General features: G+C 42.8%; 1 protein-coding gene across 25 annotated transcripts in view; it reads right to left on the bottom strand.

The window, feature by feature from the left end:
- DMD (dystrophin) overlaps positions 1-18,287 on the bottom strand; it is a 2,843,071-nt gene that overhangs the window by 103,479 nt on the left and 2,721,305 nt on the right. For all 25 annotated transcript variants that reach the window (XM_079909736.1, XM_079909735.1, XM_079909718.1 and 22 more), the window contains one exon: positions 11,167-11,241. In XM_079909736.1, the coding sequence (XP_079765862.1) occupies positions 11,167-11,241 (75 nt within the window). The remainder of the gene's footprint in view (positions 1-11,166; positions 11,242-18,287) is intronic.

Genomic DNA, 18,287 nt, shown 5'->3' with positions numbered 1-18,287 from the left:
TTTCCAGCTATGCATTTATAATCGTTAAGCGTTTTCCTCCTTGAAATATCAGTCACCTCCTAATCTCTCTGCTACATTAACACGAGGTGAAAAAATAATCAACTTCACTAAAATTTTCTATAGGCAAACTAAAATAAATGCATCAGCTATCCAGTTTTCAGATACAAGGCTCACTTATTTCTCCTTTCACCTTCAAATTATAGTCTACAACGTACTTTTCAAGTCCGCTAAGAACTTTATAAGTTTTTTTGGGGGGGGGTGGAGGTTCCCGTGATCTGAGGTGGTATTTAATCATATACTGAAAGACAAACATTTATCAAAAGTGAAGCCTCAACACTGCCCAACATCAGCAAATCATAAGGTTTACTCCCAAGTGTCACAGAAAGATGCTTTTCTGTAAAGCCAATTTATTAGCCAAATTGGAAACGGAACAACATTGCTTTTATAACACCTTATACATCCAAGCTCTGATCTGAATTCTCAGTCCTTTGAGAGTAAGAATCAATGGTAATTAAGTAAATCTCTCACATATGGGCGGGGGGAGGCAACACAATTATAAATGTAACTGCAGATAAACACCACCATCCCAATCAGTAAACAGCTTGCCCCATACTAAACAGATGCAAATTTAAGGTTTTAAAGCATTTTACTTGTTACTATTTGTGGCTACTTCTAATTAAATGCTAAGGACGAACCCCCAAAATGGTGGTTAATACCTATGTAGGTTAATACCTCTGTAGTGCATGTTTTCCTCTTTTCAAAAAGGAAAATAGTAACCTTTTGAAGTTTCCCTGGAAGCATGAAGGAGACCTGGGGTGGAAGCAGGAGGTTTTTTTTTTTCCTTTGTCTTTTATCCCAGTGAGTAAACCTCTCTGTTTCCATGGACCAGTTTTCTTAAAATACCCTGGCCAGCACTCATCCTATCAAAGCCAAGCCCCCACTCCTTTTGCTTAAAAATACTCGAAAGATAAAGGAATGACCTCTTTACATTGAAGCCAAGACTTTGTTTCAAGTGGCAGAAAGGAATGTAACTTGATTTGAAAGGGAGGTAGGAAGGAAAAAGAATAAAGAATTTAAAAACATAACAACACAAGTGGGCAGGGGGACAGGAGGAGGGGAAGGCCGAGTGGGGACTGTATGGGAGACCAGAGAGACATGCAGAGACAGAAGACTCCAACTTTCAATCCTCTCTGCTGTGTGCCTGACTTTCTCTGACGACATGTTTTCAGGTGTAGGTAATGAGAACGTTTAGGGATGCAGCACCCCATCTACATTAGCAGAAGAGAGGAGCAGATTTCCTCCAAACACCAATATTCCCAACGTGTTTCTTTATATATTGAAGGAAGTGATGGGTGGTTTGAAGTTTTTCTAGTATTTTCTTTCTGTTACTTTGCTGTAATCATTATACATTTTTTGCTTTATATCCAAGGATAGGAGAACCAACAAGTGAGAATTCTTAGATTCACTTTTGTATGAAGAGTCTAATTTCCCCGTGTGATGGAAACAAATAACCAACAGCAAAATGGCATGAATTTGTTATTGGGCCTACTCTTCTCTCCGTACAGGTGAATGGGTAACACACAGAATAGGAAATCGGGAGCATAAATAGCTCCAGAGGGGCGCAAAGCAATTGCTCTGAAATAACAGGAGCGGGAGGTGACATAGTTGGGAGAGAAATACTGTGCAGTGCGCTCTGCTAAAACCAAATGTGGTTAAACACAAGAATGGTCCATCACAGAAGACTGGAGAGCTCATCTTCCCGAAACAAACATATCAAACAGAATTTCACTATCGTGCCACCATTTGGAAAAGACTCCTATTTAGGTGTATATAGCCGATACTATGGACTTGAAAAGAGGTGAGAAAATCAATAGGGACGATGTCATTGCCCCACAAACATACACTTAACTGTTCAAGACGAGCATCTTAAAGAATACATTGCGATTCTTTGATGAAACATTAAGCATAATGATTAGCTGCTTCTAGAAGCCTCAACAAGCGACCAGCAGACACAATTTTGTAAAACTACCCTTTTACCTCAAGCTAGGAATTTCCATTTAGGAGAAAATCTCTCTCTCCTTTAGTGTATTCACTAGGGAATACATTTTAAAGCTATATAAAAACCCAAGTATGTTCTAATAGACCCTCTCTTTCAAAAATTATTTTGACAGAAGATGCTATAGGTTTTGACGCCACTGAAGAAGAGAGAGCATGTGGTGGTGCCCCTCATGCATCAGGGGTGTGGGGTGAAAGAGGGGGGACAAGACAAAAAACGACCGGCTCTCCAGGACCCTCTCTGCTAAGCACGAAAAGCAGGAAAGGGAGATGGGATGGGATGGGGTGGATGATTCCCGAGGTGCTGGGTGTGCCTACTCATCCTCTCGACATCCCAGGTTCAAATGCTAACTCTGTTCTTTTCCTCATACGCCACAAGTGAGGAGCTCAGATGGATTTTTTTTTTTTTTTTTTTTTTTTGGTCTCTTACAGAATCCTAGGCTTTGAGAACTCAAAAGCACCTTCAGAATCGTTTTGCAGTCGGGAAAACTGAGACTGGACAGGAGGAGACCTGCTCTGGGTATTACGGCAGGACACACGGAGGTATGTACTGAAAAGCAGAAAGGCGGGCGGCAGAAGGTGTCCTTACAGGCTGTACAGAAAAAGAAAACCACCCCGCATTCTCTACTAGCAATAGAAAACCACCCCGCATTCTCTACTAGCAATAATACTGGGAGGAAAAAGAAGCACCAAAATGTTGGCTAGAATAAGCCCGATGGTGCCCACACAACCCCGGGCTCATCCCATGGGTCAACCTGGATACCCCAGGTTAACAATATAAACAATCCTGTAACCTAATTAGTACAGACACAGACAGGGGCGGGCGGCTAAGGGTGGGATAACTCCTATGTGTCTGCTGACTTTTCGGCCCAGGCAGCAGAAGGCGTCTGCGGAAAGAGGAGGCTGTTGTGGACATCACATCATTCTACAGGCAGCTTACACTTCAGGATGAAGGACCTTCCAAGCAAATCTTTGCCCAGCAAGAAAGTCAAGCACTTTGCTGTAGTTATCTTTGCTGTGAGGGTTAACTCCAGAGGTGCTGAAGTTGGCAAGAGATGTTTTGCTAAAACAGCCACACAAGGTAGACCCTCTGATCAAAGCAAGGAAAAGAAGTGACTCAGTGTGTTTATGGGTAGCCATGAGTTAGAGGTTATCACAGTTGTTTGCTGCCAGCAATAACATTAGGCATTTTGACCTGGTCTCAGGGAGGCCACTGGGTTTGGGACTGGCTACGTAAGAAGAAGACGTCCAGATTACCAGCAGCTAAACGCAATCCTGGCTGAGACTCCAATTAGTGCTCCCTGGTTTCTAAAGTGGTGTGTGCTCACATTGGTGGCTCTTGATCCAAGAGATAAAGTGCGTCCTGCTGTGGCCCCGGTACAGAGAGGGCACTTGGAGCTTGCACTTGGCCCCTCCAGACCCCATGCTGGAAGGCATCCCGTGGCTGTGACGCATATCCTTGTTTTAATGCTGTTGCTGTGCTGCAGGCTTTTCCTTTCTACAGTCAGGAACTGTAGATTTGTAAGGACTGTCATCTGGGTTCTGTGAGTCCTCGTCAGCTATTGAGCTTAACTATCATCCCCGGAGCGATCGGTGCCAGAACGGAGATTGTTTAGAAGACCCCAACTCATTCTTAGCTGAAAATACGGGGAAGGCATTATTTTAAAAGGAAAAAAAGATGATTCTAATAAAAGGGATGAAAATAAACCATTGATGCTAGTTGCCAAGCTACCCTTGGTTTGAAGTAGCGCAGGCTTTGAAATTCGTTATCAGTAATACAACTTTCTACTGGAAACTGGAAATGGTAGAACCTGAACTCCAGGAGCTAACGGAATGGATTAGAAGGGGATAGCAAACGGATGGTAAGTCTGCTAAAAATTCAATTCCTTGGTTGCAGGAGCAAAAGCTCAAATAAGTTCAGAACCTTCTTCCATTGAGCTTCACCCTCTCTGGCCTGCAGGTAGAGTTCCAACTAAAGGAACCTGGGAACTAGCACTTTTTGATAAATGGGCGACACCTGAGAGACCAATTACAATTAAAAAGATAATTCAAGTGGGGGAACTTACAGGTGTTCCCTACTTTACCACAATTTTCTTTTTCAGTGCCATACTAGTAGTCCCTGGACTGGGGCTACAATTAAGAGTCTCAAAGGCTGGTAATATCCCCAAACAATACCTTACCTAGTTGAAAGGTAAGTGCACAAGACCTTACCTAGTTGAAAGGTAAGTGCAAGAATTCCACAGGGACTGACGGACTGGATTACCCCTTTCTCACACGTCGCCTAACTGGGGCTGACCGTCACACATGTTTTGTTGCCTAGTGGACAGGACAGTCCCATTTTTCTGTATGGAACCAATGTGACCCCTTATCAAAAATTGGGAAGAGAAGGGGAAGGCAAAGGGGAAGCCCAGGCATGTCTTATCTTGCTACCAGCTAAATATGGACTAGTCCAGTGGCTGAACCCAGGGGATACACTCTTTGTTGGGGGAGAGAGTTTGGATGAAAATTTAGCAATAAGGAAGAAAGATAAGATTGTTGCCGAAGGGAAGAAAGCCACCAAATGCGTGTTAAAAAGGGAAAATCTAACATAATGCTGGTGCCTAGAAAGAGGCTTAAAATAAGAGAATAACATGCTCCCTTGGCTACGACTCAGATGCCCTTTTAAAAAGCCAAGAACTGAGCGGGACAGCTGGCCAATCTATCGAACACACTGGGTGAAGAGGTGGGAGTCCTGACTGTGACCAGACTCCATGGAGCGGTATTAAAGTTGTTATGGCTTTTGGCGCTTGTTTCACAGGATACATCTGTCATTAGGCACCTCTTTTGGAAAGTACCCTGTGGGAATATTTACCCAGTCATATCTGGAGAACACTGATTTATAATAATCTGAATGAACACGGCATGGTCATTAATTGTGATGATGAAGGATTACAAAAGGTATTGGGTATGTGGTAGAAAGTTTATATGGTATATGCCTCATATGTCACAATATTCTGTGTTTAAAAAAAAAAAAAAGGCTAGTGTTAGTGTGTGAGGAAAGCTACAAATCGGGATGCTTGTATCATTGAGGAAAAGCTAAGTTGAATTTGGTGGGCCCACTTCCCTGAGATTGAAAAGCCAGAAATCTGCTGTGGACGGCTATAGATATTTCTGTGGCATACCCGAACCAAAGTTCACTTAGGAGTGACTACTATTCCTATGATGTTTGCCTGGGAGACTCAACATTTCTGTATCTCAATTGTATTTCCTATGGTAAAGACGTTAGTACACATTGGCAACAACATGTCTGGTGGACCAAAGAGCATGGGACTGCTTGAAATAAAAGAATCTTAGGAGAATTAGGAGCTGGGCGAGGACCACCTGGCAAGGTAGAATTTGCTTTGAGTGAGAAAAGAGAAACCGATGGAAAAGACCGCCTAGTGCAAAAAGAACACATCAAGGGAATCCAATTCCAGGAGAAAAGAGGATATCAACTAGAAATGGAACCAACGATAACCCGAGAATGGAACCTACAAGGTCCTCCTTAACAGCCTCAGCAGCACGACTGAGAACCCACCCTCCTTTCCCTTAGCGAGCAACTCGTGGGTACTGGACACATTTCGAACAGGACTACACTGCTCCCCCTGGGAGAGAGATGCCTCCTGTTACCGGACCCCTCTCTTGGGGCACCGATACCCATCAAACCATGTAAGTGGAGAAAACGAGTTTGCCTCCATCCTCAAGATGTTTTGAATTCTGAAATAACAGAGACCTGGCCTCCAACCTACGTGAAAAATAATATAATGGTATACGGGAAAAGGAGATTTTTGCGGGGAAGGGACAAATAATTACACTGGCCCCTCGGGTCCCCTTGCTGTTGAGGTAGCTGGTGGCTGTGGAGGCATACTGTAACGCTGTTGCCTTCTTGTAACCTTTGCCTGTAAGAGACTGTAGATTTGTAAGCAATGTTACCGTGAGTCCTGTGAGCCTTCTTTAGTGACCAAACGCTATCCGATGCCACCTTTCAGTGCAAGCACAAAAGGTGAGGTGCGTGTACCAAGAAGGGAGCCCCTTTTTTTTACCTGGTATGGCATGGTAAGGATGAGTCTGGCCATGGTGCCTCTATTCAGACAACTCCAGGCTGTACAAAATTTCTCTACTGTGTGATTTAGTTGCTGAACAGAAGCAAATTGTTCCATACTTCTTGTTTGCAGAATATCTGTCACATTTATCAACTGCAGTATATTTAGCCCTATGGTTTGGGCTCTCTCCAACCCACCACACACTAATAAACTAAATACATGGGCTTTGTTAAGTGCATTTTTATTTCTGCTCTTAGAAGTTGGCTATATTTTTAATTTTAGAAGCTGCAAACCTATAGGATGTTCATGAGAACTACAGCCGGAGAAGGAAAAAGCTTAGATTATCTTCTTCATAACTTTCAGTGGGGTATCAGCCACATGAACCGGCTTATAAATCCTTCTTACCCAGATTTCCTCTTTGTCTCTGCTTTTCTGTCGCGTTTAATTTTCATTCACAATGCCTTGAAAGGCGGTATGGAGTCATGCAACATTAAACGGATTACAAACTGGGGACATTATAGGCCAATGGTGATGCTCTAGACTTAAATCGCAAATCCTCTATAGTGGATAAAACTGTGGTATTCAGGTTTCTGCAGTGCTGAAGCTTCGATAGTGAAGTGAAAAAAGTGAAAAAGACCAAGTGCTTAGCGGCGGTAGCATGGCATATTTTCTAAGGCATCTGTAATTCAAACTCTTTACTGGCATCAGGAAATCTCTGAGATAACGTCATTAATTTTCATTAAAGTAAGAGTTAGTGGACACGACCTTCAGTTGGAAAAGGTAGCCAGGACAAGCTCTGTTTGTCTGTACCACAGACAATAGCTCTTTATCATGGCTTTACAGACACAGAAATGACAAAAAGGCCGGAGCAAATCTAAAATTAAGAGGAAATTCTGAAATCACTTACTGAACAGTTGGTTAAGTAACGTGACCACGCGTGTTTTCAATAATAAAAGGATAGGTGAACTCTTCATTCTATATTCATACTACACGTGGAAGCCTCCTACCATTCTTGAGAATCGAGTACTTAATTCAGATAAATACACCCTAATTTTGCTGTACCTAAACCTTTTTCAAATATGAGCAAAGTCATGCTTAGAAAGGAAATGCTGAGATTTCAAATCTGTTTAAAAGTGAAAATTCTACAGGCTACATTCAGAGCTTAGCTTTATTACAAGGTTGTAAGTGCCCATGGCCAAAATGTTTTATAATATCAAATCCCCCTGTTTTTCCAACGTTTATTGGAAATGTTAACATACACTGAAATAATAGACAATGAGACACATATGTGAAGAGAAAGAGTTTTTAACAGGAGGAGAACTGAATAATGCCTAAATCCAAGGTCAAAAGGAACATTATGGAAAGGGGTCTTCCAATGTAGTCAGTTTGGAGGCTTTTTCATAGTATAACCTGGAACAGCTGATTATCTCTTCTGAACTTTTTGTATCTCACTTTTACATCTCTCTATGTACTATAGCACATTTCATAACTGCCCCTTTCTCAATGGAAGGCACTGCCTCTGGGATGGGGTGGGGACAGAAGAAGAAGAAGAGGCAGAAGACCTTCTCCATCCAGCCTTCTGACTCCACTCCATCTCAAACTGCCTCTTTCCGGCTCTGGTACATTAACAGGTGCCTAAGGAAATCCTAGGCCTGGGGAGTCCTTTAAAAACCACTTGGCAGCTATAGAGCTGAAAAATGACAGCTTCAGACTATAAGCGATACGGAAATGGAAGCCTGAATTTACTTTCATTCATGCATCAGTTCCTTGAAAACAGATGAAGCCCTTCTCTGCGCCAGGCTTCGTGCTCAGCATTGGAGAGACCAAGATAAGGAGGAAAAGCCTACTCTCTCCTTCCAAATAATTTCACTTCCAGGCCATTTCTTCTCCATCTCCACGTAGAAAACCACACACGAGCCAACACCAGTTGACTATCTTACTGCTAGCCTCTGCAGACCCCCTGCATCAGACGCCTTCATTGCTGAAGATTTGGTAGCCAGGGGTCACAGCCCTCTGCTCTTCCCCAGTTCTGGCCCAATTCGGGGTGATTTCAACCTTGGCAGCGAGGACTCATGCATCACTCTAGCCTCTCAGTTCATTAGCTTCCTATTTCATCTCCATGGAAATTCACATCTAGCCCGCCTCTGCCGCCCACGCAAATGGTCATATCCTAGACCTAGCCAGCCAAACTGTTCCGCTTCTGAAATAACGTTTAGCTTTGCTGCTGTCTGACCACAACTTCTTGGCTTTCCAGTCACTTCCGCACAATCTCTTCCTCTACCTCCCTGAACACTTGGCCTCTCGATCCCTCTACCTCCTAATTACCAGCTTCCACCCAAATTCACAGCCTCTCCTACCCCATGCAGACTCGACGGACAGCACTCCAACCACTTAACCACTCTTTGGCCCAAATCCCTACTTCACTTGCCCGGCTGGCCTCTGCCCACCTGGGACAGAACCATCCGGTTCTTGACTACTGGCTGTGCCTGGAGAAACACCCCTGCGGATTGGTGCTGTCGTAAACCGCTCAGCAGGCTCTGGGCTCCACGATGCTGCTTCTCAAAATAGCCCTCCCTTTCTCCACAGAGGTTAAGGCCAACCTCGACTCTATCCCCTTCTGCCATTAGCTGCAGCACAGGACCTCTCCTCCACCTTCACACAAAAAACAGAGCCCTCCCCGCGGGCATCCCTCGCCCGCTTCCCACTAGGTCTCCTTAGTTACCTAGCCCGGCCCAGATCCTTTCCTCAGCCCCACTCCTTACAGTGGAGGAGAGGCGTCCCCTTTCTTCTCTTGGCCTCCGGATTACCTTCCCCTCTCCTCTGAGAACTCACATGTTTTAGTATCTCCTGAGCCAGCAACTACAATTTTGTCCCCGCTTCTCATATTCATTTCAACAGACTCAAGCGTCTCTCAACCTATGTGCACATGCACTCCATTAACTCCTCAGCCCCTTCCAGCTAACTACCGCCCGTCTCCCCTCCCCTTCACAACTAAATTTCTCCAAGAATCGTCTCAACTGTCTTCACATCCCCACTTTTGCTTTACTTTGAAGCCCACTTCACCACCTCCACCGTGTCTCTAAAACCTCACCAAAGTTACTAAGGACCTCCTTGTTGCTAAATCCAACGGACACTTTTGCCAACCTCATCCTGACCTCCCAGCAACGTCTGACCCCGGTGGCAGGCCCCTTCTTTCTGCCCATGCAGTATGTACCACTATACCTTCTTTGAGTCTTCCTTTGCGGTCCCCTCTGTACCTTGTTCGCCCCCTGTCCTAAATCCTGTTTTCTTGTTCCTTTACACTCCCCGAGCACCTGCACGCTTATGATTCCTAAACATTGCCCGAAACATTGCCCGAAACATTGTTTCTCCTGAGCGCCACAGCTCTATGTTCAGCTCTGCCAAGGCACGTCCGCCACTCCCCCCAGGTGAGCACCTCAGTTACCTTCCTTGATTCCCCCTCACCTAGCACATCAAACTCATCACTAAGCCCTATCCATTCCACCTCGTATTTTTCAACTCTCTCCACTTATCTCCATTCCTCCTTTGCCAATTCAGGCCACCATACTGCTGGTTTAGACGACTGAAACTGCTCACCAAGTCTCTCCCCCAGCCGGTGTACACCACCGCCAGCGTGCAGGCTCTATTCCACAGCAGAGTCATCTTTCTAAATGACAATTCCATCGTGCCATCCCATTGCAAGGCTCCCCACTGACCTCTAAACTCTTTAAGTTTAAAAGGTCTTTCCCAATCTGCCTCCTGCTTCTCCTCCAGCCAAATATTTTACCACAGTCCCTCCCTGGAGCTCCTGTGCTTTAGCCGCAGTATTTTCAGTTCTTGACGGCATCTCTGGACCCCACGCCTCAGCACATGCTCTGCCTTCTGATGAGAACATTCTTTCTGGAGTGAGCTCTACTGACCCTTCTGGACTCACGTGTCATAGATACCACCTCTTCAAGCAAACCCCACAACTCATTGGTACCCATTCTTCCACTGTCACATGACTAAATATATGACTTTGAAACTGTCCCTTCACTTTTTCTCAGGGTGTCCATAAAGGCTTTTTGTGTGTGTGTGTGGTACGCGGGCCTCTCACTGTTGCGGCCTCTCCCGTTGCGGAGCACAGGCTCCGGACGCGCAGGCTCAGCAGCCATGGCTCACGGGCCCAGCCGCTCCACGGCATGTGGGATCCTCCCGGACTGGGGCACGAACCCGTGTCCCCTGCATTGGCAGGTGGACCCTCAACCACTGCGCCACCAGGGAAGCCCCATAAAGCCTTAATAGAGGTGTTTTTTTTTTTTTTTTTTTTTTTTTTTACAGATTGTAGATGTTCTTGATGATCTTATATACATACACCTATGTCTCTAGACTTATGGACACCCTGTATATCCCTCATTAGACTGTAAGTTCCACCAGGGTAGGGACTGTGCCTATCTGTTTCGTGGTCACATTAACAACATACATGGGCTCTCAAACAATATTATACCTGGTAACAGATATATAAACTATCTGATAAACAGACAGCATTGTATGACACTTTGGGAATTTTCCCCACTGATGTAAGTTATTTAGCAAAAGCAGAAAAACAATCTTGTCATCTTTCTTCTATGACAGTATTTATCTGAACATTAGCATTCAAGCTAAAAAACAATACACATCTGTGAACTCTGGTTTGGGTAAGGCAATCTGATGCTAATACTTCAAATATTCAATACACTTTATAAGAAGTAAAGGTAGAACAGGTGGAGATAATTCAAGTTCCATAAAGATAATTCTGGATGCCAACACCATTAGTTAGAAAATAAAAATTACTGGTATCTCATCAATTCAACATCAGTAGCTGAGCAATGGTGACAGGAATGATTCTAAACAATGTAACGAAGCAGTCTAGGTGAAAACTCAGCCAAAGATACCTTGAAAAAATGAATTCTATGTTACACCCGGACTTGAGAGAGCTATTTCTCCCCACTCCAATAGCAAATACTCCCAACCATTTTTTTTTAAACCAAAGAATAACTATCATGTATTTCGAGCACTGGTTAATACTTACAGCAAAGGGCCTTCTGCAGTCTTCGGAGTTTCATGGCAGTCCTATAAGCCGAGAACCTGACATTATTCAGGTCAGCTGAAGAAAAAAGGGGGAAAACAAAGATCATTTGTTATTTTCTCAAAAGGCACAGATAAACTCCCAATGATTTGCCAACAACAACAAGAGGCTAGGGGGAAAAAGTCTCTTGTATATGCCCCAGTTTTGGAAAGGTGAATTTTTGTCAACATGGGGAAAGAAAAAAAATGTCTTTTTGCTCTTTGACAATCAGGAAAGCTAAGTTCTGTGAGGGATGACAGTGGCATAGCCTGCAGGGAGCTCATATAGTCCTTGTGTCCAAGAGGGAAAAGAAGGACAGGTATTTCTTTTTTCTAGACTGTAATCTTGGTTCTATTGTAGTGAATCTTTGCTACACAAGGTGAAAGAGAACAGGGAAGATTTCCCTGAAACAGCTATGAGAATTTAGCAAACTATCAAGTGGCAACATAACATGTTTTTCTGATTATCAAAGTTATACCTGCTCACTGTGGAAACCTTAGAAATTAAAGGAAAATATAAAATCAAGTAAACAAATCGTCCGTAATCCCATTACGCAAAGATATGCACTGTGAACATTTTGAATATTTCTTACCCAACATAGGCATGTGTCTCTGTGTGTGAGATGTATTTTAAAATTTAATTGGCACAGTTAACCCTCATTCCAGGTTTAGGTCCACCTGATCCCACAGGTTCCTTCTATTTAACTATTTTGCATTTATCTAGAAAGTAACTAATTCAGCAAAGACAGGATAAAAGAGAGCTGGCTTAAAAAGAAGTTCACAAACTCATGTGTGTACACACACACGTACTAATTGGAAGCTTTTGCTCGAAAGTTTGGACGCAAGCTAAACATACAAAAATGATACTAGATGTCAACAAGAAGAGTTGCGAGTCCACATCAGAATGGATATTTGTTTCCGTACGTATTCTGTACTAATGAAGATACTGCTATTCTAAAAGAGATTAAAATAAGTAAAATAAAACTGGGACTAAAATAAACATTTAGCTTTATATTCTAAGGTGCAATCATTCTAATATTCTGCACGGATTAACAGCTCAACAATTTCTGCTACAGTGGTTTCTACTGTCACCTATCAAGCCCCAACTCACCTCACCTAGCAGAAATCTGTATTTAGATGATGCCCTCACTCAATTTTGCGTAAGCCCTGATATACACCAAGATATATTTCTTTTCTTGCATTTTTGTGTATTTATGTTTCATAAACCCAGCTCCAAAAAGCTCCTTGAAGACAAGTACCCTGACCCCTACTTCTGTCATTATTTCCCAGTGACTTAACATACAACTGCTCTCTGAAAAAACAGGTCTAATACAGCTCAGGGACTGACCGACAAACTGAATGAATATGCGAACAAAAAAATGAAAAAAAGAAAAACTATACTGGCAAACATGACTAACTGCCATAATCAAACGGCACCCACAGAACCAGTTCTAACTGGAGGTTAAGAAAGGGAAATAATTTAATCCATATCCAAGCTGCTTGGGTCAACATTATTAGGTCGATGGCCTTTGCAGAGACCAAATATAACAATCTAAATTGAAACTGGGCAAAGAAAAACAATGTCTGTAATTTACTTTAAAATATTCGATGTAAAAACCAAAAAGACTGACAATACTAAATGTTGGCAAGGATGTGGAGCAACTGGAACTCTCAGACACTGTTGGTGGGAATATAAAATAGTACGATTACTTCGGAAAACCAGGTTAGCAATTTCTCATGAAATTAAACATACATCTATCTTATGACCCAAAATTCGACTCCTAGATATTCAGCCAAAAGAAATAAAAACACGCCCACAAAAAGATGTGTACGTGAATGCGCACAGTAGCTTTAATTCATAATAGCCGAAAACTGGAAAGAAAACTAGAGTAGAATGAATAAACAAATTGTGGCGTAGTCACACAACAGGATACTACTCTGTAATAAAAAGGAACTAACTACTGATAAAGCAACATTGTGAGCTGATCTGAAAAACATTACCCTGGGTAAAAGTCAGGCACAAAGAGTAAAAAAAAAAAAAAAATATTGTTTGATTCCGCTTATGTGAAATTCTCGAAGAGGTAAATCTCACCTATTCACTGACAGAAGGCAGATAGATGGTAGCCGGGAGCAGGGACGGGATGGGTAACTAATTGAAAGGAACACAGTCGTATTTTTTAGGTGACTGAAATGTTATATATCTTGATTGATATGAAGGTTATTTTGAGTGCATACGTCTGTCAAAAACTCAAACTGTACACTTAAAATGGGTACATTTTATTGTGTTTAAAGTATGCCTCAATAAAGTAGATTTTAAGAGTTAAAAAAAACCCTCACAGGGACCGTACAATATGAAGTATGTGTGCGTTAGCTTAGCTACATTGCAGAGGCGGTCAGTCGTCTTAATCAGGAAAGCACACTCCAGGGGTGGTTGGCTAGCAATTAATCAAAAAGCCTCACTCCAGAGCCACCCGTTAAGTGCTTCAGCTATATTTAGCTCTCGTTACACCTAAAATCCTATTAATACACCTAGTATCCAAATTAATGTTGGATGGGCTTGTGTTAGTGATATTAGTGGTTTACAAGATACCAGGACTGTTGAAAAGGGTTTAGAATAGAAACATTCCCTGCCCTTACATTAACAGGGCGTGGGAAGAATCTAGCAGGCCCTCCACCTTTAAAAATGGTGCCCTAGGCCGGATTCCACAATCTCCAGCTGTAGTTCATTGGATTCTTGGTTGCCTGAAGTCAATTAGATGGCTGACAAAATCCTGCTGTTACAGCAGGGGTTTGCCAACTTGAGCGCACACCAGAATCACCTGGAGGGCTGGTTAAAAATACACATTCCCAAGCCCCATGCTCAGATGCTCTGATTCCGCGGGTCTGGAGAGGGCCTGAGGATCTGCATCTCTAACAGGTTTCTAGGTGCTCCTGAGGCTGCCGGTCCAGAGACCACACTTTGAGAACCGCTGTGTGAAGAACTGTGGCAGGTGTGGACTGTGAGGCTCTCCCGCCAAGCACTCAAAAAGGCGGGGCTGTGACTTCACTGTACCTCGGACACAGCCTTTAAAATTGTTCTCTGCTCTGTGGCTAGTAAGTGTTCATATGTGACAGAGCTTGTTCTGAGACTTGCTTTCATTATACACCTGGCAGCCGAGATGTGGATAGGAAGGCAGCCCTCACAGATGTCTTAACCACGGGTGGCTACCAACACATACCTACCCCAGAGAACCTGGGCAGATCCTTTTGGCCCAAATTATGATTCGAGGACCAACAGCACCAGCACCTCTTTGGACCTTGTTAGGAATGCAGAATCTCAGGCCCCACCCAGCTCTAAGAATCAGCATCAACATTTTAACAAGATCCCCAGGTAATTCGTATGCGCCTTCAAGTACAATGGAGTCTTTAACTGTACATTTTAATACAGTTTCTTGTTCCATGTTGTTAAAGTGCAAGTATAAGCTCTACAGAGACCTGTGTGGTCTATTGTTTTTGTCTTTCTACATTCCATTTTGTGGGCTTTTAGAGTATTTAATGACTATTGCAGTCAATTAGACCAAAAACTCACCTCTGGGATATATTTGTGGGTCTCTTGTTTATGATGAAGGCCAATAAAAGGTATTCAATAAGTTAAAAGTGTCTACTCTGTCCGATTTTCCTGGATCCATTCAGAATTCAGGACACATGGTCTAAATGAGGTCAGAAGCCCCATCCAATCCTCACCGTTCATATCAAGAATTGGCAAATTCTAGGAGCTTGAGATCCAAGTGGGAGAGGCAAGGATGATCTGATTCTTTCAGGGCGTGGTTCACGGTAGAATACTATCAGAGACAAGCATCTGGAACATTCCTGCTCTAGCAGTGCTCTCAGCTTCCCTAAAGCAGTACAAACTTTCTTCCCTTTCAAATCCTCCTTAACTACGGCACATGCTACCTGGCGTTAATCCACTCTGACACCCTCTCAAGCATACCCCCAAACACAATGCAGAGAACAAGACTTCTGCCACCAGTTTTCTATGTACCACAGTCCAACCAATTAGCAAACAGTGATTCAGGAAGACCAAAAGAAAGTAGCGGGGAAAATGTCTAGTTTTCAACATAATGCAACAGAAGCCATACAAATTTACATCCAGTAAGCATCAGTGAATTGCAACGGAGTTCTGGTGCCCTGAAAGTCCTACTCCAGAGGGTTAACCATCTGTGTTGTCTGAATCCGCCCTCTGGCTTACAGCTGGGAGAGAGCAGTCTCCGCAGCCTTGTGAAAATGTGCAGGATACACACTGAAACCTCAAGATGCGGCACAGCTGCGGACAATGTGACACTGTCCTGGGCTGAGGCTGGAGCTGATCTCGTAGCTAAAGTATGCATGCAGGATAAAGCTTCAAGCCCCGATCCCCAACCCCCGTGGGAGGCCAGCCTGCACTTTCCCTGCGAGCTGCCTTTCCAGGACTTTGGCCCAAGTTGTGATGAGCTCACTAGCTCTCACAACCGGAACTCAAGAGGCGTGAGACTATCCAAGAAACGAGTCGCACGATGTTTGCATGGCAGCTGGTAGAGAGCGCGCTTGGAAGGATAAACATGCTGAACTGTACATTCCTCTTCATGACTTGAATTATTTTATCCAGGGCTGGTTCTGGCCTAAAAATGGAGAAATCTAGAAACTTAAGGAACAAGGGGCAATATTACACCATCTACGCTCTCAAGGTGAATCACCAGCTACTGAAGTGATGGTCCATTTGACTTTTATTTTGAGGCACAAAACAAATAACAGGTTTTGCTGCACCTTTCTTTAGCCTATGAATTTCCCTTGACTTTGGTAAGTATTTCTGTTGCATGACGTTTACTTTCATTCTGTGGAAGGTAGTGGTGGAAGGTGTCAAATTCACCAGAAAAGAGGAAGGACCGATAAAGTCTGAGCCATAAACCTACACATTGGTGGACTTGCTCTTGCAAAACGACTGAAAAACACCTCAGCATTTTAAAGTTATGGGAAATTTTGGAAACTATTATAGAAATAAAACATTAAGGCCCTTCATTTCAATTTTACAGTTGCTTTCTGTCTTTTAATCATACTTCAAAAATCCTGCTACCTATGACCGAACTGAGGTCTAGAATTGAAAACAAGGAGTATTTCGGTCCAGCTTTCCAATGGCTTGTGGGCACTTTTTAGAAAGGCCCAGAGTTTCAGTAGGTTTATCTATATTAGGTACAAAGGATGACAATGACCCCATAAATGTAATGAGTGGAAAGAGCTGGATGGCTGAAGATTACCCCAACAGATGAATTCGTGGTGTGGTCTTTGTTTCCTACCAACTCTATTTCCCAGCAGAAACGTATTCCAAATCACTCAGGTGATCATGAGTGAAAAATAAAATCTAGAGGAAGTATGATTTTGGGGAGGTATAGGTCCAACTTCAGTGTTGGCATACAATGTGAATTAAACTACTACTGCATGTCCATTTTAGCAATTCTCCAAATTTTCCAAAGATGCCACAACAAGGTAGTCTCCCCCACACTAATATAATATATAGAAAGGCAGTAGATTTAAAAATATTAATAATATATCTGATTCCCCAGCCTCACTCTTCCTATAGCGTTCTAATGGACACTCCACACGACGAGTATTATTCTTATCAGTTCAAACTCACTAGAACAGGCAAGAGCCACGGACAGGCCTTTATGAGGCTTGAGATAAACTGAGTCATTTGAACCTAGTCTGGCTTGAAAGCAAATGAAGCCAAGATAACCAGGCTTCAGAAGCTTTAGAGTACAAAGCAGAACTGTGGGGAACGCTTCAAGAGCTCTTCAATAATACGGAGGAGTTCTGGAACGTATCTTTAAAGAATTAGCCAAGAGAGAGGAGGTACGTTAACACATGACACTTGGGCTATAATTTTTTAGATATATTTGAGGCCTTTTACAATCTACATTCATTAAAACCTCATCACCAACACTGAGCTTTACTTAAATGGGGAACAAATAAACCTACGTAGAGATAAATAGGAATAACACATTCATACTTGTATGAACTGCAGAAAGCTGTGAATTTATAATTACTATCAGTTGTTTCCAGGTGTGAAATGGTATTGCTTAGTTGCTACCAGTTATTCTCTAGAATTCTTCTGAAAAATGAAGAGAAGCAATAAAGGATCCAGGGTAGCACAAATGTGGAAGACTTAGAATTGTGAAAGAGAGACACAAACCAACCCGAACCAAAAATAAAAAAATAGGGAAGTTCAACTGTGAAGTAAAAGAGAGCACCAAATCCTGACTTGTGGGCTGTTCAAGGCCTTTCTGGCTCCCTCCTTTTGCTTGGCCTTCCTCAGCTCAATCTCACTACTTCTTAGCAACATTGTTCTCGTGGAAGAGTTGAAATTCAAATTAGCTTTGCTTTCTTGTTTGCTGCTCTGGTAAAAGGTTTGTTGAGAAAGCAGTTTCTATAACAAATGGCCAATGTAAACTTCTGCGGCGGCGGGGAGGGGGGAGACACCATGTATCTTAAATACTATTTCTGGGCCCGAATTCTCCCTCAGATAATGGAGAGGTGACTCACGTGGACACTGCTGCACCATGTTCCTTCTACTTAAGCTTCAAATCAGAAAGGATTCGGGCTCTAATTCTCAAAGCCTTGTCCACCAAAAAGTATATATAAAATAATATTAATGGTTCAGGAAGACTCTTTAGGAAAAACTGGTTTATAGCTTTTTAAAAGACATCCACCAAATGAAAACAAACACACAGATAGAACAGAGTAATGGTTACTAGAAGGCAAGGCAGGGAGGGGAAAATGGGGAAAGTAGGTCAACTCTATGGTGATGGAGGGAAACTAAATTTTTGGTGGTGAGCACACTGTAGGGTATACAGAAGTAGAAATATAATGTTGTACACTTGAAACTCATTTAATGTTATAAATCAACGTTACTCAAGGAAAAATTAGTTTTAAAAAGACATCCATCTATTCATAATCCTTCCACCTACCTTCTCGATGCTTATCGAGAGCGAGCACATAGGGAAACACAGGCCAGGAAGGCCTCTCTGAGAAAGTGACATTTAAGCAAAGATCTGAAGGGTGATGGAGTTAGCCAGG

The sequence above is a fragment of the Stenella coeruleoalba genome (assembly GCF_951394435.1).
Source record: "Stenella coeruleoalba genome assembly, chromosome: X".
NCBI classification, from domain to species: Eukaryota; Metazoa; Chordata; class Mammalia; order Artiodactyla; family Delphinidae; genus Stenella; species Stenella coeruleoalba.
This window is presented reverse-complemented; position numbering and strand designations above follow the sequence as displayed.